The following is a 26938-nucleotide window of genomic DNA, read 5'->3' on the forward strand; positions in this document are numbered from 1 at the left end:
TGGAGCCACAGCTATCCTCATTGTCATAGATACTTTAACCAAGATGGTGCATTTTATCGCCTGCCCAGGACTACCTACAGCTCAAGAAACTGTGCAATTATATATATATACAGAACATCTTTCACCTACATGGACTGGTCAAATGAATTATAACAGATAGTGGAGTGCAATTTATAGCAAAATTTTGGAAGGCACTCCAAAACTTTAAAATCCAAGGAAACCTTTCATCCTCTCACCACCTTCAATCAGACGGAGAGACTGAACGGGTTAACGCCACCTTAGAGCAATAGGTGTTATGTTAACTATCAGCAGGACAATTGGGTGGAGCTTTTGGCTCTCATGGAATTTGCCTAGAACTCAGTGCATTCATCAACTAAAACCACCCCTTTTATGGCCACTTATGGTTTCCATCTTCGCTTATTTCCATTAGAGTTACTACAGTCATCGGTTCCTGTTTCTCACCAACTTTTGGATGAGCTTCAAGCCTGTCATCAGGTATTGCAGAATCAGTTGGAGTAAGCTAAAGACAATTACAAGAGGAAAGAGGGTGGCTGATTGGCAGTTGGAGATTACCTGTGGCTATCAACCCAGAATTTACCTTCAGTTTGCCCCTCCAAGAAGTTTGATCACCAGTTTGTGTGGCCATTTCCCATTGAAGCGATAGGCTTTTCGCCTCATGTTACCTAGACACATGAAGATACACCCTGTTTTTTCATCAATCTCTATTAGTCCCTGCTGCTGCTCTGAGTCCATTGCGAAAATTCAGGTTGGTTCGGCTGACCATGTACATTAATGGGGAACCAGAGTATGAAGTTTCACAAATTCTAGATTCTTGTAGGAGGAGAGGCAAAGTCCAATATCTTGTAGAATGGAAAGGATACGGCCCCGAGGAGAACTCTTGGGAATCGGCTTCTGATGTCCATGCAGCAAGAAAGTAGCTCAATTTCATTTATGTAACCCCCTGAGACCAGGCCCCAAATCTATGAGGGAGGGAGATCCTGGGGGGCAGGGGGATGCTGTCAGAACCAAGCTTGTCTCTGACTCAGAAAGTGAAACCAGTTCTGAGTTAGAGGAGGAATTGGAAACTTACCAGGCTGGAATCAGAGAAATGAAACTCCACCATGACTCAGCAGAGCAGGAAGAATCTACAACGCTGATTGGGCAAGATCCAGAGGAGGATTTGAATACACCAATCAGTGTGTGCCAGAGACAGGCTGAATAGTGCACGAAGGAGAAGGCAGCCTGACTGGCTGCAGGAGACTCCAAGCAGGCCAAAGATTGGGTTAAAAGGCAGCTGCGCAGAGCATGAGCTGCCAGAGACAACCGATTCTCTAAGCCTGCAGCTTCAGGAGAAGCGTCCTTACCGGTGTTGGAGTCAGCGTCTGTGGCCAAAGAGGAACCAGCATTTGAGCTCCACTCCAAAGATGAATTGAATCCTGCATCTGCTGCCAGTGAGGAATCAGCGTCAGCTGTGCCCAGCAGCCTTTGCCTTGCTTCCAGATGTGAAACTCTGCCTTGACATTCCAGCACCGCCAGTTGCCTTCAGTCCTGCTCACCTCTGCTTTGCATGCTCCATTGTGTTCTGGAATTTCACACCTATAATGTTCAGGATCTGGTTGTCAGCCTAGTCCAGGGCTTCCAGCCAAGTCCAGCCTAGTTGCAGGTTCCAAGCCTTGCTCCAAGTCTCCAGTCCAGAGAATCCAGTCTAGTCCGGGGATTCCAGTCGAGCCCAGTCTTGCTCCAGTTTCAAGCCTTGTCTTCGAGTCTTCAGTTCAGTGTACCCAGCCTAGTCTAGAACCCCCAGTCGAGTCTAACTTTGCTCTGAGTTTGAGTCCTGCTCCAGGTCTTCAGCGCATCCCTGTCTGTTGTTCGTAGTCCTGGTCCCAGATCCAGTGAGTCAGAGATTCAGCGTCAGTGTCATTCCAGTATTGTTCCAGTTTGAGAACTCTTGCCTCCAGCCTTCATGTTCAGTTGGATCCAGTCGGCCCTGTTGGGCTTGCTTAACCCAGTTTTGCATATTAAGGACTTACTTATTGTAAATAGTTATTTAATAAAGAATATTCTTGATAACCTGTCTGGTGCTTAGTCTGAACAGGACACCAACTTTACTTTGTGAGCGTCCTCCAAACACACTTTTGCGCCTTGTGGGAGAACACTGGACCTCCTTTCCCTGGAAGAGAGCTGTGTCTGGCACAAACCGCCTTTGCTTTTCCAATTGCTTTTCCATCTCTTGTTGCTGCTACTTTTGCTTACTGAATTCAGTGTCATGTCCTCACAATTTGTTTCCATCAAGGATTTGATTGCAAAGAATCACAGAGTGCAAGGGAGAGAAGCATCCTGGGAGATAACTAGCAGGTGAGCCACTGAAGGTTGGAAATGGATCTCCTTGGCCTGCCTTTCTCCCTCCCTGCTCACACTTCTAGAAAGAGAAGTTAAGAGCATTCATGCAGATGTTTTGCTTAAACTAAATGTTTAATTAAATCTAAATTGCTAAATGTCGAGTCATTTTCCTAATGGCATTTCTGGGTTTAATCACAGGACTCATGTGATCAGCAAAAGCAAATTAATGTATGAAGCATTTGTCCATGGACAGCAGAAATTCTGGAAACAAACAAACAAACAAGCTGTGAATGCTCACAACTGCTGTTTCAGGAGCAAAGTGTGCTAGGGACGTTTGGAAAATCATGTTTTTACTTCAGGCAAGTTATTCCTATGGGCTGATGTACACCCGTGTCTTCTGCTCATGTAATAGGAGAGTCTGTTCATACGTCTGTCTCTGGTTACAAATGTGTGGGACCAAGCTGGAGCAGGATTCCTCCTGAATTCTTGCTCTGAAGCTTGTGGATACCACCTAAGTATTCTCTCCTCCTCCTCTTTACCAAAAACTCATCATGCAGATCATAACAGGCTTGGGATGTAAACTGAGAAACTCAGCCTTACTCTACACAGAGCCCTGCTCAAAACCATAACCAGAGGAGTTTACAAAGTTTTAGAAGTTTACCAAGTCCTTTGAGTATTGAAGGTCATGAGCAGTAAGAATAGGAATAACAGTTGGGAGAAGGAGGAAGAGGAGAAGGCAGAAGCTTCCACGGACTCTTCCTGATCTTCTGTCCCTTGCTGGTTCCATCTCATAAGGAGAGACGAAAGGCAGCAGCCTTGTCTTGAAACCTGTGTCTGAACAGGTAGACAGAAGAAACCTGAGCAACGTCCTCCAACTCTAAAGAAACCTCAAGGACAGCAAAGGAATGGGCCAAGATAAAGAAGGACAGGAGGAAATCCAGCTTTATTCCCAGTTCTCTGGGCAGTGACCCTTCGCCTTGGTAGCCGGGAAAAAGCTTCAAAATATCATTTATCCTAACTCTGAACCAAAGAAATGTATTTACCTCCCACGTCACCAAGCTCCATTGCCACCAGGAAGGCCCATTCATAACAGCACCGCCCTTTATCCTTATGAATCCCGCTGGCGTAGTGGCACCCCAGCCTGAGCAGAATGGCAATGAAGCTTCCGCCGCATTCTCTGCTGGGGAGTTCGGAGAAGAGTTGGATGGCTTTGATTAAGAAATGCTCTCCCAGGCCTTGGGCAGATGAATGCAGGCACAAGATCCCCAGGTTGGCCAAAACCACTGCCTCACTGGCTATGGTTCCAGTCTCTCTAGAAATGCTCAGGGCTTTAAAATAGCTCTTGGCGGCTTGCCTGGGGCAGTTCATCCGCCTCAGACTGATGGCAGCCATGTTATGGATGACACCTAACTGCTGGCGGGTGCTCCGGGCAGACTCCGCGACAGCATTTAAAATGTGCAGGGCCACGTCATTCTGTTGGTGGAGAATGTAGAGCCAGCTGAGGAAAATGAAGTGGTTAACGGTGTCTTCCGCACTTGCACATGAGTTTAGGTCTAGAACTTCTTCCATGTAGCCAATTGCTTTTTCATACTGCTTATAACGGCTGTGTAGCTGAGAAAGTTCATAGTAAACGACGCTGCGCAGCTTTTGGCCTCCTCTGCTACCTTCCAGTGCATGAAGCAGTTCTCTGAGGTAGAATGCCATTTGGGAAGGGTGTGTTTGTCCCACAGGTGTGGGACTGTGGAGCTTGGAAGCATTTCTTAACACTAAATCGATGCTTCTGAACAACTCCAGCAAAGTGCAGGAGCTGCGAGAAGAGGCCACCTTGGCGCAGCTGAGCGCCAGGTGGGGCAGGCACTGCCGGCTGTAGAGCCGGCCCAGCATTGCATAGCAGTCCACAGATGCGCTCCCGCTCAGCAACCCCCGGCCCTTGTTCAGCAGCTGCTGCAGCCTTTCCAGGAAGGGGAGCGCCTCCTCCCCTCGCTTAAAGCTCAGGTGATGCTTTGCCAGCAGGAAACAGGCTCTGGCTTCTGCATTGCTGCTCTGGCTGAGCACAGCCCTTTTCAGAGCGTATTTCAAGATATCCAATGCCATCTCGGTGCTGTCCAAGTCATTGGGCATGCCCATCAGCAAAGAAGCAGTTTTGTCCAGAAAGCAAGCCCCTTTTTCCATATTCTTCTGTTTCAGGTAAATGCCTGTTAGATTGGTATAAAGAGTAGCTATAAGGTGGAGGTCATGAAAGTCCCCTCGTCCAGTTGCCAGAGCTTCTTCAAAATACACTCGAGCCTGAGAAAGTTTGAACTTCCGGGCGCTCATTCTTCCCAGCAGATAGCAGAGCCGCATCATGGCCCGGGCCAGGCCTGCTTGCCTGGCAGCTGCCCGGGCCCGGGCCAAGTAACTCACCAGCTCTTCTTCAGTGGCATCGCCACGGAACAGTGTCTTGAGAAAGGAAAACGAAGGGTCGTACAGGCTTCCAAAGCCCGCCTTGTAGCCTTCCTGATTCAAAAACAGCAATAACGAATCAGGAATTTCTGGCCCAGAAGCACCGTCTTGGCACACACAGAAACGAAGTTCCTGCCAAATGGAGGGTTCCTGTCTGTCAGAAGTGGGGAGCTGCTTTTCCTGATCCTCCGTTGACTGAAAGTCCTTCATCTTCATTAGTGACCGCACCGCTCTGCATGGGGCTGGACCATCCCTTTTATTAAAGAAGGAATGTGGCATTTCTGAAAGACATAAAAAGGGGAGGGCTGCAAGACTTATGCTAAAAAAGCAAAAACAGAGATAAATGTTTGTTTCCCTTAGAGGACGACAGCCTTGCAACCTCCGCGTTGATTTTCTTAGGTGCAAAGAAGGCCTTTGACAATTTGAACCGGGCTTTCTTGTTCAAGGTTTTGGAAGACACACATTTTGGAGAGAACTTTATAAAATGGGTAAGATTGACTTACACTTCACAGAAAGCACAAATAATTGTTAATGGAGATCTAGCAAAGCCTTTGATCACAGTAAAGGCAATATCTATATTTATTGCTGACTGGAAGCTCCTTATGGACTTTTTGTGTGAAACATAAAAAAATGAACTTACGATTTATGGTTTTGATGATTAGACAGGATAGATTATAGAAAGGAGAGAGTTATATTGTAACCTTAGAGAAAAAGGTAAATTTATAATTGTACTTACAACTGCTATAAAGAAGATCAGAAGGACTTCTTTGTATCTTTTCCCTTTCTTTACTCTTTTTCTTTTACTTTTTTCCCTTTCTTTGCACTTTTAACTTTTTTCTGATTTCTTTCTTACTTTTACTAGTTTGTATTAGTTTTTATCTTTCTTTTTAGATAGATAGATAGATAGATAGAACAAAGTAAAGCTTCCATCATGCATCATCTGTCAGCCCAATGCTTCCTTTTCCACCTTGTTTTATGCCTGAAAAGAGGGGATGTGCCCACCCCCTGGGACGTTTGCACCCTTTACCTGGCTCGCAAGGTTTCTGAAGGCCGGCATCATCCTGTGCATCTGGTGGATGAGAGAGAGAGAGATGAGAGCGTCATTCAGACTGTGTTTGGCTTGTTGGCCACCCTTTGCTGGAAGCCCCCTACGGAGCCTCGAATTCCACTTCCAGTGCATAGCAGGGGGCTATGTGACAACTTGGGACTTCACCTGGGGATGCCAAGTTTTGGGACTGTTTTGAGAATTTGGGAGGGGTGTTAAAAGGGATAGGAAGAGCCGTTCCCTTCCCCAAGCCTCGTGCTCCTCCTCCTGCCCTTTCAGGCCCAGATCAGCCTAAAAATAGCACTTTGGGCCTTGGGGGGGTGTTCCCAGGGCTTTCCCCTCCCATTCTCACCCCATAGTTGAAAAAGGGAGGGGCTCCATCCATTCTGCTGCAGAGAAAACCCACTCCGGATCTCAGGAGTCCAGAGAGAGAGGCAGAAGCAATGGCCACAGCAGCCACAGCAGTTCAGCCTTCCTGCTTGCCTGGCAAGCTTTAACTCTCTGTGTACTGTCTCTAGTTTTCCTTTGCTTCCTTGTCCAGTTACCTCTTCCCCACACCTCATCTCTATGCCCCCTTTCTATTTCCTCTCTTGCCCTCTTGCAGCTGTCCCATCCCAGCACCGGTTCTCTTTTTCCTTTTGGTTGGTTCTGCTGGAAGGAAAGTGTGTGTGTGTGGATGTGTGACTATATGTGTGTTGATGGGTACCTGAAAATTAATTAATTTTACAGGTAATTAATTTTAAACATTCAACAGTAACACAGTATAATTTTTTGCTGTTGTTATTTTGGCCTTATGCATATGCTAAAAGCCAGAATCACAAAAGACAAGTGTGTCAGATCCCTCCGATCAAAGGTTTCACAGAAACCCTTATCGGAGCATCTGCCATCATTTCCTTCTCCAAGGAATGGCCTCCGTGTCGCCAGATGGGAGGGGGTGTGAAGTTGGAGTGTGAAGTGGTTTATTGTGGCTATGGCGGACATCAAGGACACGGGGTTGAGATATGCCAGGAATACCATCTGGATGGGAGGGGGGGTGACATGGTTTCATGGGAAAGGGGACTAACTAAGAGAATGTAGTTTTTAAGTTAGGTTTGAGCAGGAACTCTTTATTCGCAGCTTGCCTTCTGTACCATTCATTACTCTTAATTAAAACAGTTAAAGGAATCCCAGCCTCCTGACTGTGATTGTGTGAATGCTCGAATGATCAGGTGCTGACAAAGTGTGTCACACACACATATTTACTGGCTTGGTGATGGGGGAATCTCCAAGTTTGGTTTCAATTGGAGACAAAAACCTTAGGAAGCTGGGTACCATGGAGGGTTCTGCTTGTGTTTATCATGTATTTATCATCTTACTTTGGGGGAAAATCATCCTTAATTTAGGCCCAGCTTCCTTTCAGATAAACAGGGTAACACACAGCTCTATGTACTGAAAGTAAGTGCACTGGCAGCAAATGCAGACCTTCCAGTTTTTCTTAATCACACAAAAGTTGAGAAATGATCTGTTAAATCCTTTGAGATTGAGAGAAATCAGATTCCGACTGCTCAGTTCATTCACACTTGAGCTTCATCCTGCTGAATTATTCAGATTATTGAATCTTTAAATTCATGCACGTTCAGTTACTTGAGTTAAATTAAGTTTATAATTTAAATATTATAACTTGGTAGTCCATGCAACCACTTGTATTTTTCTTTTTACAGAAAGTCCAAGATGCACCCAGAAGCCTTGCACCTATATTCTACTCAGGGAGCTGCAAAACCTTGGAACTGCGTACCTATTTGATAGATGCTGCAAATGCTGTTCTGGGACATTTGTGTCAAGAGCCTCATCAGGTTATCCTCCAAAAGGGATTCTTTTTTCATGAAAGAAGAATCATCATCTTTGAAGAAATCCAGGTATGGAAGTCTGAGAAAGGCATAAAATAGGGCAATATTAGGACACTGATGAGCCCAAAGGGGATTTCCAGGGCAAGTCCTCCTTGCCAAAAAAAGGGGGAGGAGGAGGAGGAAGGCAGCAATCTGAAAAAGTAGGAAAAATAGGAGATGAGAAGATAAAAGCATTGGAGATAGGTTGGGTGAAAGAGAAATTAAAAATATGTCAAAACGATATGAAGGCCTACAGAGAGATAGGAAAAAAACTATTTTGGTCATAAATAATTTTGCCATCTTTTTCATTTTAACAACGGCATGTTCAGCCTTGCACTTTACAAAATCAGGAGAAACAGTCGTTATTTTTAAGGAAAGTGTGCTAGTTGATCATAAGGTTGCCGTCCCACGGGCTCACCAAGGGTTCTCATCCTCCCATCTTCCAAGATGCAGGGAAGGGGGTGCAGATCGTGGCCAAGAGGTCTACTCCATTATTACCAACACAGTCCAAGAAGAACCTTTTCTGCCTTGTTTGTCATCCTGAATGATACTTACTCTGGGACAATGGTCATGAAGCCATCAGGCTCGACAGCACTGCTCGGCACAAAACCAACTTGGCCAGTAGTGATATGTCTTCCCACAAACCAAGGCATGCATTTCATAAAATAGCCAATAATTTCAATTTCATCTCCTTTTTGGAAAGTAATTTCGTCCGGTACAACGCTTTCATGGCTAATGACTGCGACAGAAACGCCTGTGGCTGGATGATACAGAATTTAGAAGACATCAAACACGTCAGTGATATTAATTTTAGTGTTACAAATTTCATGCACAGTAAGAATAGAAACAAGAGGTCATTTTATGGTGGGTACCCGGCATAAAAGGGAGCATATTTCTTAGCCTATCTTATCCCCTGCAAAGAAGTTCATAACCAGAAAAAAAGGCCAGATGGGAACCCAGGAATAATTTATGACAGGACCAAACAGCTCGAGCTGATGTGCCCCTTTCAGAGACTTTCAGGGGTCAGCTTTTTCATGCTTACATCCATTACACACCGGTCACCAGCTGGAGCTATAGAACACTGGATCAATATAGCCTGGTCCTCAAGCTTCCCTTTATAATTGTGGGACTGTACCCACGGAGAGCCCAGGAGGAAACGATTGCTGCATCTGAGGCCTCCCCAGTCTTGCCTTAGGCCTGAGGTCATCCACTGAGCCCACCCTGATCATGCTCATGGATGACCTTTGATGAGACCAGGACAGGAAGAGGGCGACAGTTCTGATGTGACTTGATCCCCTAGCAGCTCTGGATCATGGTATCTTTCTGGATCACTTCCAAGGGATGGGAGGGGGCACAACTGTGCATCAAAGGGGGTGATTCTTGTTGGTGGCAAGGTGGAAGAGACAGAGCCCCTCTGCTGCAAGGGGCTGTGGAGCTCAAGGCTTCCCCTTAGGCTATTTAGCATCCACATGGAGCCAGGGAGGGGGGGTCTCTGTCCTGTTCAGACTATGAGGTGGCCAGGCAGGTTTATTATCAAAACCACTCTTTATTAAATAATTATTTACTAAATAACTATTTACAATAAATAGGCTGGTTCCAATCAAGACCAACTGGGTAACAACGAGGAAACCAGCAAGGCTGCAGGAGAAGACTGTGGTAAAACAGTGGAGTGGGATTCGCTGACAGGAGCTAGAAGACTGGAAGAAGCTAGGGCACATGGCACCACTGGAACTGGAGAAGATTGTCTGTGATTTGGAACTAACTTGAACTAGGCTGGCACTGGGAAACTGGGCGAGACTGAACTAGACCCACTGGATGAGGCTTGACTCTAGACTGGACTGGGCTCGGTGACTCAGGCTGGGCTGGAGACTCTGGGCTGGAGACTCGGAACAAGGCTGATAACTCAAAGCAAGGCTGGACTCAGATGAAAATTCTGGACTGGGCTGGAAGCTTGGCACAAGACTAGATTGGAATGGAGGTTCTGGACTAGTCAAAGGGCTTGAAACATGACCGGACTGGACCACAGGTTCTAGACAAGGCTGAAAACCTGATTCGCAACAAGATAGATCTGAAGTTCCTGAACAATGTTGGGCAACCGGGGCGCGGCTAGTCTGGGCTGGAGATCCAAGGCAAGGCTGAAGGTCAAAAGCACAACAAAGCTGTACTGGAGACTCTGGACAAGGCTGGAAACTCAAACCAAGGCTGGAGGCCTGCCTGGAATGCACACAATGACGACAAAGAGGTCCGAAGCTGGACATGAGGCTGAGGTTGCTGGGTTCAGCAGGGAGAAGATCCTTTGTGGCAGCGGTTGCAGGATCCAAGCCCTCTCCAATAGGAAACACTGTCGCCGATTCCCTTCCAGCTACAGACGAGGTTTCCGACGCAGGTAAGGACTCTTCTGCTGGAACTGTGAGCTCAAAGGGTCAGTGTTCGTGCATCTGCCTTTTATGCCAATCCTTTGCATGCCTATTCCCTTCTGCAGCCAATCGGGCTGCCTTCTCCTTCACATGCTTTTTGGCACATCTTTTGTGCGTGCTGATTGGAGGATTCAAATCCTCCTCTGAAGACTGGCCAGTCAGCATCTGTGACTTTTCCCGTACTGCTGAGTCATCTCTGGGTTTCGTTTTCCCAGTTTCTGCCTGTTAAGTTTCTGTTTCCCCCTCTGACTCAGAAAGAGTTTTGTTTTCTGAGTCAGAGGTTGGCTGGAACCTCACACCCTCATCCAGAGACACACAGCCAGGTACCATCCAGATGGGGATGATGATACTCATCTGACTTCTCACTCTAGAGTATCTCTCCAGTACCTTCTCTATTCATTGCTTGGGCCACTTCTGGAAACCTCTCTCTCTAACAAGGAGATTCTAACATCCCCCATGTTATGGCCCTTCCTAGCTCTGTGTCCAGTGTCCAGTCAGCTGTTTTCGAGCTCTCCTGCTTGCTAATCTCTCTCCAGAAACCATTTCTGTATTTCATTTGCTTGTCTGAGCCATTTTTTTAAACAGAATTTTTCTATGGCCTGTTCAGTCATATCTTCATCCCAGTGAAATCGCCCTGGGGGTGCTTTCTTGGCCATAACCACTGTCATCCTCTGGGATCACCTTTGCATGCAGTGGCATAGAGGGAGAAACAGTTGGTGACCCTCCTTGTAAGGTCTGAATTCAAAACGGCTCAAAATCCCTCGGGGCGTCCTGCCTAGCCCTGGAGGTGGCTCAGCTCCCGCTCAGGGTGCCAAGGGAGAGGGAAGCAGTAAGGCACCCATGCCAGAAGGATGTTGGGGCACCAGCTGCCTCTCTGCATCTACCAGTTTAAGCCTTTGGTAATGGGGAGTGGGTGTCATGAGTAAGGATGGCGAGCAGGGGGCTCCCATCCAGGCTGTAAAGTGCATGCGTAGTACTGAGGAATTAAGCAACCATTCAAAGAGACACAGATCAGGCCCGCCTTAGCCTTTGGGGTTTATATATCTGGGTTTTTCCCACGCTTATTCAGTTTGTTAGGATTCTGTTTATGTAGCAGTAATAAACATTAGAGTACTACTCCTCGTCTCAGTGTGTGTCTCACTGTTAGGACAGTGGGGGAGATGGGCGATAATAAAAATATGACAAACAAACGAACAAATACTTGGCAATATTGGTAAATATTGATAAGACAGCCAATTTGGTCTCGTGGTGAAGGTGCTGGGCTAGAAACCAGGAGACCGTGAATTCAAGTCCCACCTTTGGCACGAAGGCCGGCTGGGTGATCTCAGGCCAGTCCCTCTCTCTCATCCTGACCCACCTCACAGGGTTGATGTTGTGGGGAAAGGAGGAGGAGGAAGGAGTACTAGGGATGTTTGCTGCCTTGAGTTATTTATAAAAAACAATAAAAGGCAGGATAGAAAATTAAATAAAGAAAATAAAATATTCAGGCATTGAGGAGGGGGCGAGGGGCACAAAAGGGCATTCTACTTGATGTCAAAATGGCTTCCTGGAGCACAGAAACTTCAAAGAGGGGGGCAGTCCAGTCAGAAATTACCACTCCTTGAGTATTATTAGTAGTAGTAAGAATGATAATATTGCAAGTGTTAATGCCAGATTTTTAGTAGCATGTGAATTAATGTAAATATTGCTTTGTGAATGGTCTAACACTTCACATATTGATTCACTGCAACTCTCACGATCTGTGTGAACATCTAATTTCTCTCTGACCTCATGGCTTCCGGTGATTCCGGTTTACACGGGTGCCCCTCTTTGCAGATGGCCCTGGTGCCTACTGCTGTGGATGATATTTCATGCTTCTGTTCACTTTAGTAGCCCAGAAACTGTCTGGGGAATGTGAATAGCAAGGAAGGCATACCATGCGGTTTTCTCTTTCACATTAAAAGCAGCAGATTTTAGCTGGAGGAATTACAGTAGAGGAGAACCAGCTTGGTGTTGTGGCTTAAGGCCACGGACTGCAGGCAACGGGGGAGAAGGACCGTGGTGCCCCCGTGCAGCACCAGGAGGAGGACTCAGAGAGTTTGGAGGGTGGAGGAGGCAAAGGCAACTGGGGATCCCAGCACAGTGCCATGGGCATTGGGGCGAGAGGGCGGTCGAGTGGAGAACTGGCAGCATTTACATGTTATGGTGAAGAGGTCATGGAAGCAGAAATTAAATGTCCAATTTTAACTGTTGTTCCTTACCAGCTTCATCTGTAGCTGGAAGTGCAGTTATACTGGCAAAACCATCAGATGCTGTGTTTGCTTTCAGAAACCATCTACAAGTTCAAGAAAATATATTTAGCAAACCATAAATGGCATCACTGTAATGTTTTGAAGATAAGCTCAATCACTGGATTGTTTCAGCACTCATTTTATATAAATCGTTATTACTGTATAACCGATGTAAATGAAACTGCACCAGCTGAAAAAATATGGGGAAAGAGCAGAATTTACTAAATTTAATTTCCTGACAATTCTCTCTCCCACATATATAACACAAGCTCCCCCCCCCAAAGAAGTAAAGGTTTAAAAACTGATAGAAACAGATTATTCAGAAGAAATTAGCAATGAAGCAGCTAAACATAGTAAGCCTAGCCATAGCCCAACAAAAAATAAGCAATGCTATATTGAGCATTTTAATTTAAAGAACTGTCCATAAAACATTTCAGTATTTCTTACAAAACAATGTGGTTTATGAGTAATCCCACTTCTGATGATAAATTTAGACTTGCAAGAAAGCTATGCTCAAATATTCAAGAGACCAGCTTATGACAAAGCACATGAGGACTTATAACCAGGTTCAGGTTAGGGTAGAAGGCTACAAAGTCCTTTGAGAAGAACTGAAGGAGCTGGACACGTTTGCCTTGCAAGAGGAAAGACTGAGAGGAGACGAGATGGGGATCTCCAAATATCTAAAAACTGTCACATGCAGGAGGACTGGATCTGATCTCTGGTGGAACTGAAAGCAGGTTTTGAATGGGTTGAAATTTAAAAGAAGATTCAGGCTGAGCATTAGGAGGAAATTATGGCTGGTACAAGCTGCTGAACAGAGGAACAGTCTGCCTAAAGCAGTGGGGGACTCCATCTTGCTGTAACGTTTCGATGGCCACCTGTCAGTAATGTCTTAAGGGATTCCTGTCCTGGGAAGGGGATTGGACTAAGTGACCTAGAAGGTCCCTCCAGCTGATGCCTTCTAAGGCTTTGTGAAAAGGAGTTGGTGTCCTCTGTCAAGTGCCTTCCATTCCCATCAAGATCTTCCGGTTCTGCTGTTCGGAGAAATAACAGGCTCATTCTGCAGCAAGACTCACTGAATGTTCTTGGAAGCGAACCACCACCATTGGCTGAGGCCCAGAGCAGCCAGGCAAACACCTGGGGCTGTCAGGTTGCCAGGGATAGAAACCATGTCGCTGAGACAGTATTCCAACTCCAGTTCTTTATTGCTCCCATCCTACAGACAGAATCTTGCCAAACTGAGGCTACTGCACTAAGCTGAAGCAAATAACCCAAAGGGGCTTCAAGGCAGTTCTTAACCTTCCCGGCCACCTGGTCTGGGCTGTGAAGTCGTCTTTCCTTCTGGAATGCTCTCTCCCCCGCCGGGAACCAGCCCCCTCGCTGGAATCCACCACATCACCTCCCCTGTTGGTATTTCCTTGTTTTGCAAGGAGCAAGCCACTAAGTTACTATGGTAACAAATCACTCTGGCAGGGTAAGCAGGTCAAACTTAAGTATCCTCAGGTTGGGGTGTGAAAAGAATGACCATATAAGGAAAAGCTGCTGATTTGCCTGTGAAAGGAACTTGCCTGGACTTGTTTCAGTTTCCTTTTACACAGCCTTCCTTCCAGTCCTACTCAGAGCGTGTGTGTGTGTGTCTGAGCTTGTAAATATGAGCTTGTAAAGCTTTTGTGCCTATCCAGGATATCTGGATATGAACTGTTTATGTTTTTATGCTTTCTGTAAATACATTTATTTTTTATAGAAATGACTGGTGTGCTTTTTCTGATCTCTCGGGCCAAACGCTTTCCAGCAAACTCTAACACCCCCTTCCATCACAGGGCCTGTCCTCCCCTGACCTCCCAGGGCCTCCCTCTGGGGGACTTCCAGGATGGCAGTCGCCATTGACATATGGAGGATTAATAGGTGGACACATGCGCTGCGGAAGTGCGTGTCACTGGGGCAGGTGACCTGTCCACACATTCCCTAAATGCAGAAACTAATATTTTGACCATCTTTGGTTACAAATGTAGTTATCATTAAATTTTTTGACTGTTAGTTTTTGTTTAAACATCCTTCTGGGGAGGATGATCTTCACTTTCAATCTTAACATTTTAATATTAATAATTATTTCCCCAAGTTTAGACTAATGAAGACATTCCATTAATTTTCCAAGATTGGGCAGATAAAGAACAAGCTCCTTCAGTGCTCTGTTCTGCAGATGTGACCATCTTCAATTTTTCATCAAAGTAAAATAAATCATAGGGATAACACTTAACCAGTGTAAAGGCTGAAATTGAAATCAGATTCCTCTTTCGATGCTATAAAAATGGTGCGAAAAAAAATCAAAACAAAAATCAGATATATTGTATAAATGAGAAAAGAGGGGGAGAAAGTTCAGAGCAGGGGGGGCTCTGAAGCAACCAACACCCAGAGAAGCAGGAAACAGCGCCAAGATTGGGGTCAGCCCTTTGAGGTAGGCCAGGTAGGAAATGGACACCACAGAAACACTAGAACCCTATTGACTGAGGCTGCCAGAACAAAATCTTGAAAGCCTGACAGTGTTTGTCCTTCTCCCCCTCGGCGAGAGTCCAAGCAGAGTCTCTTCCTATTCTTCCCTGCCCGCCCCCCCGGCTCAATTCATGTTTTGCTAACACTCTCCACAGTCCCTCTTCAAGGCGACTGCTGCGGTCCCCACCTGCCCCCCCGCAGGTTCTAGACCAGGGCCTCTGCGCCTGAGCGGATCACAAGTCCAATAAGTCCTGCTCCATAACAATAACACGGTGGCCTTTTTCCTCCCACCCCGTCCCGCAAGGCCACACATCCGTGGGCTGGTTCAAGGCTGTCCTGCGAAGGATGGTGTTGAGGGAAGAGGGCGAATTTAAAAAAAAAAATGGAAAGGAGGGCTCTGCAACAGCTGCATGGTCATGTTGATGGGAGACACCCGGTAGAGACTGGTGGGCTGCGGGTCGCACCCTCCCAGTCAGTGGCCCACAGCCAAAGATGCTCAGTGGGAAACGTTGCTGAACTGAGCAGACGTCGGGGGTCTGCAGGCCTGGAAAGAAACCCAGGCTGGGTGCTGCAGAAGACTGGTGGGGCATCCTGATGCCACATCAGTGGGCTGGATTTCCAAAGAAAAACGAGCTCTGCTTTGTTCAGGAAGCTGAGAGAGGGAGGGAGGCGCCCCGTCGACCCAGAATCAGAGGGGCTTCGGCTCCAGCAAAAGGGCCAGCAAATAAGATATTGGATTGGTGTATTTATACAGTTGTCTGGAATGAGACAATTGTCCACATAACTGCATGTCTGAGTTTCAAGTGAAATTTTGGTTTAAAGTTTTAACATAAATCACTGTGGTATAATTTCCAGGCTTCATCTCATCTAATAATCCAATGCATGAGCAGCAGGCTCCTTGCATTCCATCTGTGACAGAAGATTGATATGGTTCTTCTCCTTCTGGTAGCCAGGGATGAATGCAGGGCTTAGAAGGCGCTTTTGTACAAAGAGCCCCAGCAGCTCTCCGGCCTCCCCCAGGCTCCGCAGGCGAGGATCCAATCTCCTTGCCCTGGGAGGGAGCCCTCCAGAGAAGGGCCGGGCTGGGACCAGCCTGGGAAGCTGAAACAGCCATCCTGGCAGAACCCCTTGCCAGCCTTCAGGGTGGCTGCCAGGAAAATAGGCGGGCGTCTCCAGGAAGTCCCCAGGAGTGAGTGACTTGCGGGAGACTTTATTTTTATTCTAAACCAGCAATTCCATAGGAGGAAAAATACTTGGGGGATGTATTGGCACGTGCACACTGTCCCTTCCAGAGAGAGAGAGAGAGAGAGAGTTCTGCAAGGCAGCTCAGGTACCTACTGGTGGAAAGGCGTCAGGGGCTCCGAGACGTCTGTGCCGCGGCCATCGTGGGCTTGCTCCTGAGCTGCCGACTCTGCCTGGCCCGCAGCTCTTGGATTGGCTGCGCTGACGACGTTCGCAGGGCAAAACCCAGAAGAGGCACCTTAAGCGGGGGTGGGGGGGAAGTACCACATGAAACAGGGGTAGCATTCTGTGGTTGTTAGAAAACAGGCCCAGTTGTGGTTCCCTAAAGAGTAACATTGTGCTTTAAATACTACTTGGTGGGGAGGAGGAGAGAGGCCCCACGATGGAGGTAGTGCTCCTCCCACGGTAGAGCAGAAACGTATCTTACCCCAGGTAGTGGGATGTGAGAATGACCTTGGGAGACAGGAGAAAGAGCCACAGCCAGGGCAGCAGTCAGACAAGGGAGATCTCAGCCCTTCGAGGTTGTCCAGGCAGGGAACCAAAACCATGAGTACTAACACTACCTTTCTTGTAAGGTTGTAGTAACGGAATCTTGCGAGTCTAAGAGCGCTTCCCTCCTCCCTGCCTTTACGTTCCAGAGGATGAGGGAGGGACCCTTCAGACGCTTCCCATGCCTCCCTCCCTCCTTTGGACTCAGATTTCCCTTGTCAGACTGTTGTCCAGGCTGCGGCTCTTCCTCCTGTCTCCCTAGGTTATTCCCACATCCCATTAGACCCCGTTTCATTTGCTTCTTGCTCCTCAGCCTTGTCCCAACTTTCTTTTTATGTTGTAAGAACAATCTTGGGAGAAGGAGGTACTTCTGGCATTGCCTTTTGCTGCTTTCTGCACACTCGCAATACAGAAACTACTACCCGTTAAGAAAACCATACTATCACATGAGCTAAGTGCTGAACTTATAGGCAGGCCACCAGGAAATAAAATAAGATTTATGATTGCGCAGAGAAAAACATTTGTATACTGTTGAGGAACCCACAGGGTATGGTCAAAAAAGTCAAGATGACAGCCACAACAATGTGACCGACACTCCACCTGTATTTTTATACACACTGCAGGCAGAGCCGTGATTGCACTGTTGCGGCCACCTTCTCAACTTCTCTGCTGCATTCAGTTACGGTGAAGGACATTTTTCCCTACAGGGTAAATATTCAGTCACTCAACCTTACTGCTCTTCTTAAATCAATCCATGCTGATTTCTTGCTGCTGTAACAATTCTGATTCTTAAGTGCTAATTCAGAAACTCTTCATACAAGCCATTTAGGATATAAAAGAATTTTTTGATTAGCACAAGTAACCAAACCAATGCAAAGCTCAGTGTCAGATTCCCTGATCGAAGGTTTCACAGAAACCCTTCTCAGGGCATCTCCCATCGTGTCATTCTCACAGGTTGCAGGATGGGAGGAAGATGGGAGGGTGTGTGCGAAGTTGGAATGTGGGGGGTTGTTTTGGCTATAGGCGCATCAAGGACAGGAGGTTGCGATACGACAGGAATGCCATCTGGATGGGAGGGGGAGCGACACACTTCGTGGGAAAGGGGACTAGCTAAGGGAATGTAGTTTAAAGTGGGTTTTGGCGGGAAGTCTTTATTCACAGCTTGCCTTCTGTACCGTTCGTTACACTTCAATAAACCAGTTCAAAGAACTCCAGTTTCTTGACTGTGTGTGTGAATGCCTGAATGAGCAGGTGCTGACACTCAGACTAAAAAACACACACGCAAAGCACTAAATTTAAATCTATCATGCAGCTCTCCCGCCCCAACCGTTACAGCCTCTCATAACATCCAACTTCACAACTCCCCTTTTGCTCAACTAGCCAACAATGACATTCCACTCCCACCTTCTGATATCTCTTTTCCTCCATCTCACATTCCAGACTAATGCATGCTGAGAGCCACGTGGACCTTGCAGATCTGCCTCTCAGCTCTCCCCCTCCTTTCTTCCTCAGGCCCCATTGCTCACTACTGCTAATACTAAAATCCCATTTCTGCCTCTCCAACCCTTGTGCTGGCAGGATGTCCATCCTGACAGTTGCCATTGAACAAAATATAGCAGGCCAAAATATGCTGTGGAGATCTGATTTGCCAACATTTTGGAGGCCAGCCATGACCTCCCTGCCCTCCAACACGCCCCTGTTCCCGTCTCCTCACTCACCGATGCCCCCCCACCACCACGTAGTCCTGACAGCCCACCTGTCCTTAGGCAGTTTGTCAGGATCTGAAGGCCAAACCCCTCCCCTGCAAAGACTCACTGAAAGAGCTCATTTTTTCTCAAGGGAGCAGAAGACTCATCTCTGCCCACGAAGAACCAGTGATGGGGAGGGAGCAAGACGGGTTGGGAAGGACTGCTGTCTGGGACAACGGATTCTCTCTGCAGGCACGGGCTAACCCAGGATTACAAAAAACAGCCAAAGGCTGAGCTCTGGCTACTGAAATGTTGTGCTGGGCCTGCCTGGGTGGACAGACACGGTTTGAATAAAGCTAGCTAGCTTTTACTACTCTGTAGGAGTGGGGTCGAGCTCAGTTAATGACCAGAAGGTTCCAGTCCAACTGGTGGACTGGAGAGCAGAAATGCCGAGAATGTAAACAGACAATGCAAGAGAGAAGGGGGAATCCAAGACTTCTCTTCTGACAGGGCAACCTGAAGGGCTTGGGAGCTGGCTGGGTCTAAAGTCTGAACCACGATTTCTGCTTACTCAGCTATCTTAGACGGCTACCATTTCTTGCAATACGACAAGGGTATAGCTCATTGACATGCTGGTCCTTGTTTCTGTGGGAGCCCAATAGCAAGCAGCTTTCTTAGTGGCAGGAAGAAGGTTTACTTCTTTTCATTTTCTCAGCTTCGCTGTGGTGACAGAGAGGAAGCAAAACTGCCAACAGCAGAAAAGAACTCCCCATTTAATTTTTTATGGGCAAAGGAAAACATTCTGAAAACTCAGGGGAGGTTTTTCATCTGTTCTTTAGCCAGAACACTGACCTGAATTGCAGGATGGAACCTTGAAGGAAGTTGGAAAGCAGCATTTAATGTTGAATACTGGAGAGAATCTTGCGGAAAAAAGCCATGAAGGATAACTTCACGGTGGAATATGTGAATGGTGGGGCAGGGCGGGGGAATGAAAGCGAAGGGGGGGAAATAAAGGCTGATCAAGAGCCCCTCTGTGGAATCCCTGTACTTTTCACTGATTAGCAGCCCTGCTATATTTTGCGCTAATTACTATTTCTGGACACATTTTTTAAGTTTAGCATCACAGAGAGCACACTGTCATAGTTAAGATGGGGTGTAACCAAGATGTGGATCACTGTTGCCAAATCCAACCATGTGTGAATGTAACTCCTCAAAAATGCCTCTCCCCACAGCTGCCAGTTCTGAGTCCAGGCACAGCTGAGGTGCCAGGAGGACTCCCAAGAGAGAGAGGGCAAAAACGTGATTCCAGCCAGAGCAGATGTGCCTCCGTCTCCAAATCCAATTTCCTACTGACCAACAGAGCCTCTTGTCTTGTGTTGCTTTATCTGGTCTATATTTAACTTTATCTTTTTCTCCCTTGCCCAGCCCATTACTGAACTGAGGCAGTGTGGAAAGTTACTGATTGCATCTTTGGAGTTAGATGGCAGGAAACAGTATTGCTGGGTGTTATCAGTACTGTAACGTCCAGGGTTAGGGTTAGAGGGCTCCAAGCAACAGCATGTAGGTGTTGAATCGTCTGGGGGATCAGCTGGAACCAGAGATCCATGGCCTAGACATTAAAACTGCAGTCCCCAAGTGCTACTTTGGATAATGGCCCGACAGGAGGGCCTGGAAGCACTGCATCTCCTCCTCCACCACCACCTCCACATTCCTTAACAAATGGTCATTCCCATCATGTACAAAAAAATGTACCCATCAGATTTTATGACATCTTGACTTTAAATCTCAGCCAAGTTAACTCAATAAATTTCTGTAGTAAGCCTTTATTAGGTAATTTACTCTTTTTCCTTCTACCCTTACTAATGGTCATAACCTGAAATTCTCAGAATCTCTAGAATCAAAAAACACCAAGACTGTATAATTTTTCTAAAAAGATTATATGAGATTAGGCCTCCTATTAATAAAAATGGTTAATTGTTTAACCTTATTTTCAAGAATGCACAGAACATTATCAGGATTAAACACTTATCAAAATTAACATGCTAATTTATTGATAACTTTAAATTGTGCCAGTCAAGTTAATCAAGCGCTTTCGCGACATTCTTGGATTTTTCTTTAATTCAGCTTGGTTAATTGTCCTCCTGACACTTTCCTCTCATCAAAATTGTAAGAAATCTCACCAAAAGAGACCACCTTCCTCCTCAGAAAAGGTTCTGTTATAGGCCTGGGGCAAATAGGCAAGCAGCAGGGAAGTAGCTTGCTCAAAAGAAGGTGGAATTACATTGTGTAGGCTCAGCCCCTACCCCGACCCTCAAAAATTGGAAAATGGATGTGCCAAAGCCTTAAGAAATCTGTAACAGAAAAGGAGAATTTACACACTCATAAGGAGCATCTTATGAGGCTGGTTTTATTTTTACCATGAGGGAATAAGACTCCTACTACACCAGGATGTTTTATCAGGAAGGAAAACGGATTCCTTGTTTTGCTTTTTAACTCTCCCAAATCATCATAGTGCTAAACAACCATAAAACATTCAGATTCCTTACTGGCAGTCCTAAACTCAGTCTTCTGAAGGGCTTGGAGCAATGTTCAAATACAGCAAAGTAAAACCCAAAGGGGAAGGGAAGACCAAAAACAACACAAGGCTTTCTCCGTTCTCTACTTTCTGCCCTAAATAAAGTCCCTCTTTCATTGCAAACTCACCTAAGTATTCAACATTCATTCCAAAAGATCCTTGCTCAGTTCAGCAGATATTAAATACTGTTTCGCAAGTGTGGGTAAAAACTCGGGTACCTTCTTGAATTAAGAGTCCTCTGTATACTACATTGAGACATTCTTCATCTAGGAGGACCTCAATTCCAGCAGCTTCTTCTGGTGAGGAGAGCCAGAAATAGTCATCCAGCAACAGATTCTCCATGCAGTGGTTTAAAAAACCTGTCAAAAGCATTTTTCCACATGATTGTATTATCCAACATGGCTTATTCCTTAAAAATAAGTCATATTAATTTGAAGCATATTTTTCCTGGAAGTATCACGCCTTTTGAAAAGGTACCCAAAACTCTTTGACCTCCATAGTATTTCTATCCTTAATCAATCCAAGGTACAGAACTCAAGAAAAAACAGAGGGACAGAGCTGTGGAGCAGCTGTGCCTTATGGGAAAAGGATCTTTCAATCTCTGACTAGAGTACAATTCAGACTGAAGAGTGAAACATTCTTATTTTGACAATTGTTGGAACTTCTTATTTTTAGTATCATCATTTTCAATTTGACTATAAGCTTCAGTGAAACCAGGAGGATCTGAATACCTGACCTGAGGCCTTTTCCCACTCCTGACTTGAAGTTCTCTTCCCCGGCTCTTGAAGCAGTGGAAAACTCCACAGGTGTGGAATTGGCAGGCGGCTGCCGGGTCTGCGTCATGTTCCATCCTGAGCTATTGCCTTTGCAGCGTAAGAAAACAGATGTTGTGTTCCCTGAAGCTGTCCTTGGATGGCGATGGAATAAGTGGGGAAGGCCGCTTTCACAACACTACAGCCCAGAACCACTTAAGCCTGTCTTCCTCCTAGAGTGGGGATGGGATGGAGGCAGCTCAGGGGGAGACCACAGAAAACAGGCAAATGGGGCAAGCCAGCCATCGTGCCCTCTTCGCTACTTCCATAGATTACTTGGGGTTGGGTGAGCACTATTCCAGCCCTGGCTTCATGAATGCCTTAATTTCCAAGGCAGAACAACAAAAACTATGACTTTATTATCACTGTTACTGGGAATCTCCTCAGAATCAGAAAGGTCCCACATCAGCCTCTGCTCACCAGACCCGCATCGCTGGTGATCAGAATTCTACCATTTTTCCTGGCTCAGCAAGCTGAGAAAACCATAGAGCAAAGAGCAGCCACTGCAGCAGACTCAGACAAACCTGTCTGAAACCATGGCTAGACCTTGGACTCGGGGAGATGGATCCAATCAAAGCGGCATCCCCCCAAAGGGTCAGACATGACTCGGTGCTTGCACAGGGGACCTTTCACCTTCACACTATCATGTACAAAATTTAAAACCCTATCTTTAAATTTGTATTCCTTAAACAATGTCTTAATATTCAGACTACAGACAACCACCAAAATACCAAACTTTCTTATAGGTTGCTTTACCAAGAGAATAATAAGTTATAAACTTCCAGATTTCCTCCAAGGTCCAAAATGTTACTGCGACGAGGTGGTCTTCACTGCGAATGGACAACAATCTGGCCGACAACTCCTGAGGAAGGCAGAGAGGCACGCATTTGTTCCGTGAACAGAACTAGAAAATGTTGGAGTTTCAACGTAAGAAAGTCACAGTTGCAGCATGACCCTATATAACACCCTTTCTCTTCCTTGAAAAACGGCACACATTTGACTGGCCAAAAATTGAATTAGATTTCTGCAGCTTATTTCTGCCTTTCATGCATATCTGGCCCAGTCACATCTACTCTTAAAAGCATTTAAGAGGTGAGGTAAGTGATGCTGTGACTGCCCTCTCTCAGTGCCCGGGGGCTGTGCAGGTCTGGATGGGGAACAACGGGCTTCAGCTGAACCCTGGTGAGAGGGAGTGGCTGTGGGTTGATGGCTCCTCTGTATCCTGGAACTTACCATCCTTGGTTCTGGATGGGGTCACACTAACCCAGACAGACCCGGCGCGTAACGTGGGGGTCCTTCTGGACTCACGACTCCTGCTCAAGCAGCAGGTGGCAGTTGTGGCCAGGAGGGCCTTTGCACAACTTCGTGTTGTGCGCCAGTTACACCTTTTCCTGGATCGGGAAGCCCTTTGAACAGTCACTCATGCCCTGGTCATCTCCCACATAGACTATTGCAATGCGCTCTACATGGGGCTACCCTTGAAGAGTAGCCGGAAGCTTCAGCTGGTCCAGAATGCAGCTGCATGGGTGCATATAATACCTCTATTATGCAAGCTGCATTGGGTGCTGGTCTGCTTCCGGGTCCAATTCAAGGTGTTGGTTATTATCTTTAAAGCCCTACATGGCATGGGGCCAGGTTACCTGAGGGACCATCTCGTCCCTATAACATCAACCCATCCCACCTGGTCATGCAGAGAGGTCATGCTGCAGACCCTTTCTGTAAGAGAATTCTGTCTGGTGGGGTCCAGGAAGCGTGCCTTCTCTGCAGTGGCCCCCGCCCTCTGGAACATCCCGCCCCTGGAGGTGAGGCAAGCTCCATCCCTTTTGACCTTCAGGAGGGCCCTGAAGACCTGGCTCTGCCACCAGGCTTGGGATGGGGATGGAGGGAGTCACTCTTGGGAATGGCTGGCACCTTAGAGTGCTTCCCTCGTATTTATGATCTTTTACAGCCATCTGGATTTCTGTCCTATTTTTTAATTTTACATTGTATTGCATTACATTTTATGTTTCATTATGATTATTGCTTTGATGTTTTAATTGATTAATTTATTGTAAACCGCTCAGAGTCCCTCCTTGGTGGGGGGGAGATGGGCGGTAGTACAAGTTTGAGATATAAATTAAGTTTAGTAAGCATTATTCCAATATGTTATACATTAAAAGTATTCTATTTATTTCTTAGTGGGTTACACATGTACTCTAGAAACAGGCACTGACTTCCATGTAAGTGGTCTACAAGAATCGTGTGAGACAAAAGCAGTCTAAATCTTTCTGGGAGAGGAACGAGAGAGGATCAGGGGGACTAAGAAGAAAGGATGTCCTTGGCCACCTGATATCACTGTGGCTTCTTCTAGGCAAGGGTTCAGGGATTCAAAATTCAGGAGGAGCATTTGGCCGTGAGGACTGTCCTGAAGGTTCCCGTGACTCCTCCCCATGTCGCTGTTTCCAAACATGTGAAGGGGAGCTACTGCAGGGAACATTCATCAGCTTCCCTGCCTGCAGCTGCCACGCAGTCAGATGAACTTCTGACTCGGGACAGGTGCTATCTGTCACGAGGAGCCCAGAGGAGCACCGTGGCAGAGATGTCCCATTTCCTCTCCACCGTCACACTGGGAACTGGGCGGAGGAGCAACTGGGTTCATAACACAAAGCCAGCCCAAACCCCTCACTTTCACCCCACATTTGAGAACTTACACTGAAAACCACCACGGCAGGTTGGCTGTCATTCTCCAGGAGACGGAGCCTTCCAGTCAGGTACTCCTGCAGCTGAGAATCAGGAAGCCCAGTCCTTTGTCTGATCATCATTATCTTCAGGAAGAGAGCTGAAAATATCAGTTTTATGGATAATGGATGCGTCCCCAAGAACAGCGGTTTCTCCTACACCCTGTTGAGGGCAATGGTGCTTTATGACTTTGGGCAAAAATCCATGCACACTTCTCTTCTTTGGGGTAGTTGTGGCACTCTGGTGTGAGCGAGCAAGCAAAATTTTTCACTTTTTATTGCAAAAAGTCAGAAAACAGGTAAGTGAAATAACCTCTCCTTTTCCTGAAATGAGTAACAAAATCTCCCCTGCAAACCTGCCCAGTGAAGGAGACCAGGAGGAGGGTCCCCTGGTGCAGGGGGCAGAAGGAATGGCCTTGAAGAAGAGCCACTGCCAAGGCAAGGGTCAGACAAGAGGGGCCTGAGCCTGGGCCAGGAAACCGACTTGAGAAAGCATCTCGGGCAAGGCCCTGCCCACAGAGGGAGGAAGGGAGGGGGAAGCACATTCAGACCTGCAAGGTTCTGTTGCCATGGCTATTGCAGTAAAAGTAGGGCTAATCTCCATGGCGTTGGGTTCCTGGTCCGACATACCCTGCAGAGCTGGCACTTGATCAATGCTCCTTCAGCAGGGGCCCATGTTTCCAGCAAGAGAGATGAAGACCTTCCCCCAAGCTCTGAATAACTCCTGGAGTGGAGTTTGGCCGACCACCCCTCCTCCCCAGCACCAAGACTGCACATTGAAGCCTCCCCCTCTAACTGTTTGAGGAACTTAATCTTTATTGCGTTCTGCATATTTGACTTAATGTTTGTAGCCTTGAGTGCTCGCTAGGGTGGAAAGACATGGAATCAATCCAATAAATAAGTAAAAGATAAAAATTAAAATTAGTACGTTTTGTAATTTCACCTGTAGCAAGGCACAAAATGGAATTATTAAGAATTAAGGCTCTTATCAATGGTCCAAGGGCTTGGAATAAATCTCCACTAATGTTAATGAGATCTTCTCCCAAACACCAGGTGGAAAATCAAAGCCTACCAATTTTATTTTGAATTCAAATTCAAAAATATGAAGTTTATCTAACAGCCAGGCAAATCCGTAGAGTTATGGGGCACTTTTAAAGGAAGGTGTTAATGCCCCGTGTCTCAGACCGGAAGAGCAGCACCCAGCCTGGGTGTCAGAAAGGACCTTGCCTCCAGATGCAAAGCTCTTTCAGCCTGGTACCGTGCCCTATCTGTCCAGCTGCGCAATCCCACAGATAAGCAATGCCACAGTCAACCAAAAGCAGCAACACGCACCTAGCAGACTTTTTCTGCTCCTCTACTGCCCTGAAAACGCTGTGAAACGTTAAGAACATCCCTTTTACACATCACTGTATCCTTCCTCAGTGCAGAGACAAAACTTCTTGCCATTCCTTTACGAAGTATATCCAAGAATACAACACCAGCTTCACAAAGCCACGTTTTTGAGAGCAACAAGAACAGCCTCACCAGCTAGAACTCAGCAGTGGCCGAAACAACTACAAAATCCCCAGGGTAACACTCAGTACATTAGTAAATATTTAAGCACCATTCCCATTGCTTACGATGCACGAATTTATGCATATTTACTTTGTGATTTTGTTTGTTATTTCAGCTGATACCCCGCGTGCCCGTGTTTCTTTGCTACAAGCCTTGGAGAGTCTAGTCATATGAATTGTGCTCTTCAGCAGATTTCAATCTGGTGCGCTCCAAAACCTCGACATCTCAACTAGTAAGCAGTTACTCCAGGTCAGAAAATGAGGTAACAAATCTGTCACTCTGGCCAACCACGGATCATTTTGGGAGGAGGCTGCCTGGGAGGAGCCCCCCAAAGATTAGCACGATCTTTGCAGCCCAGGGGAGGATCTCATTCGAAAGTCAAAGGGAACCTGGGAAGATCCCAGGTGTGTGTGTGTGTGTGTGTGTGTGTGTGTGGTGTTACCTTTTTGTGGCTGCTGCAACGCAGTTCCCTCCTTCCCCGCTGGAGATGACGGGACCCTCGAGTGGGCTGGTGGACATGTGTGGCCTGAGTCCAGCTGCCCCAGGAGCTTGGGTGCTTCTTCCTCCCGGCTCGGGGTCTGCCCTGCTCCGGGTTTGAGGGGAGAGCTGCAGGAAGGCTTTCCTTGGGGAACGACATCACTCGTGGTGGCCACAGGGCTCCTGACATCTTCTGCTGCTGCTCCTGAGGGGTCCATCTCTTGTAGGCGCAGCCTGGGCAGTAAAGACCTCTGGTCGCACAACACCCACATGGCAACAAACAGTCTTTGGTTAAAACAACACCTTTGCGAGGAGCCCCTCACTAGGTGGACTTCGACGAGGCATTCCTTCTCAGCCCCATCTCACCCCCACCTATGTAATAATTGTACGCCGCCCAGAGTCTCCTTGTGTGAGATGGGTGGCCATATAAATGTGAGCAATAAATAAACAAATAAAATAATGTTGCCATGTTACAGGATTACAACTAAATCGTGCATGTGATGTCTCTGAAATAT

General features: G+C 46.7%; 1 protein-coding gene across 1 annotated transcript in view; it reads right to left on the minus strand.

Annotated features, from left to right (window-relative positions):
• SH3TC1 (SH3 domain and tetratricopeptide repeats 1) overlaps window positions 1-26672 on the minus strand; it is a 43506-nt gene extending 16834 nt beyond the window's left edge. The window contains exons 1-10 of the mRNA XM_063310444.1: window positions 26389-26672; window positions 24366-24493; window positions 22432-22537; window positions 21034-21222; window positions 16208-16349; window positions 12350-12423; window positions 8248-8452; window positions 7602-7732; window positions 5731-5851; window positions 3384-5176 (exon numbers count right to left, since the gene is read on the minus strand). Of these exons, the coding sequence (XP_063166514.1) occupies window positions 3384-5176; window positions 5731-5851; window positions 7602-7732; window positions 8248-8452; window positions 12350-12423; window positions 16208-16349; window positions 21034-21222; window positions 22432-22537; window positions 24366-24493; window positions 26389-26641 (3142 nt within the window). The 5' untranslated portion in view covers window positions 26642-26672. The remainder of the gene's footprint in view (window positions 1-3383; window positions 5177-5730; window positions 5852-7601; window positions 7733-8247; window positions 8453-12349; window positions 12424-16207; window positions 16350-21033; window positions 21223-22431; window positions 22538-24365; window positions 24494-26388) is intronic.
• Between the last annotated feature and the right edge of the window lie 266 nt (window positions 26673-26938).

This window comes from Candoia aspera, chromosome 8 (assembly GCF_035149785.1).
Source record: "Candoia aspera isolate rCanAsp1 chromosome 8, rCanAsp1.hap2, whole genome shotgun sequence".
NCBI lineage: Eukaryota > Metazoa > Chordata > Lepidosauria > Squamata > Boidae > Candoia > Candoia aspera.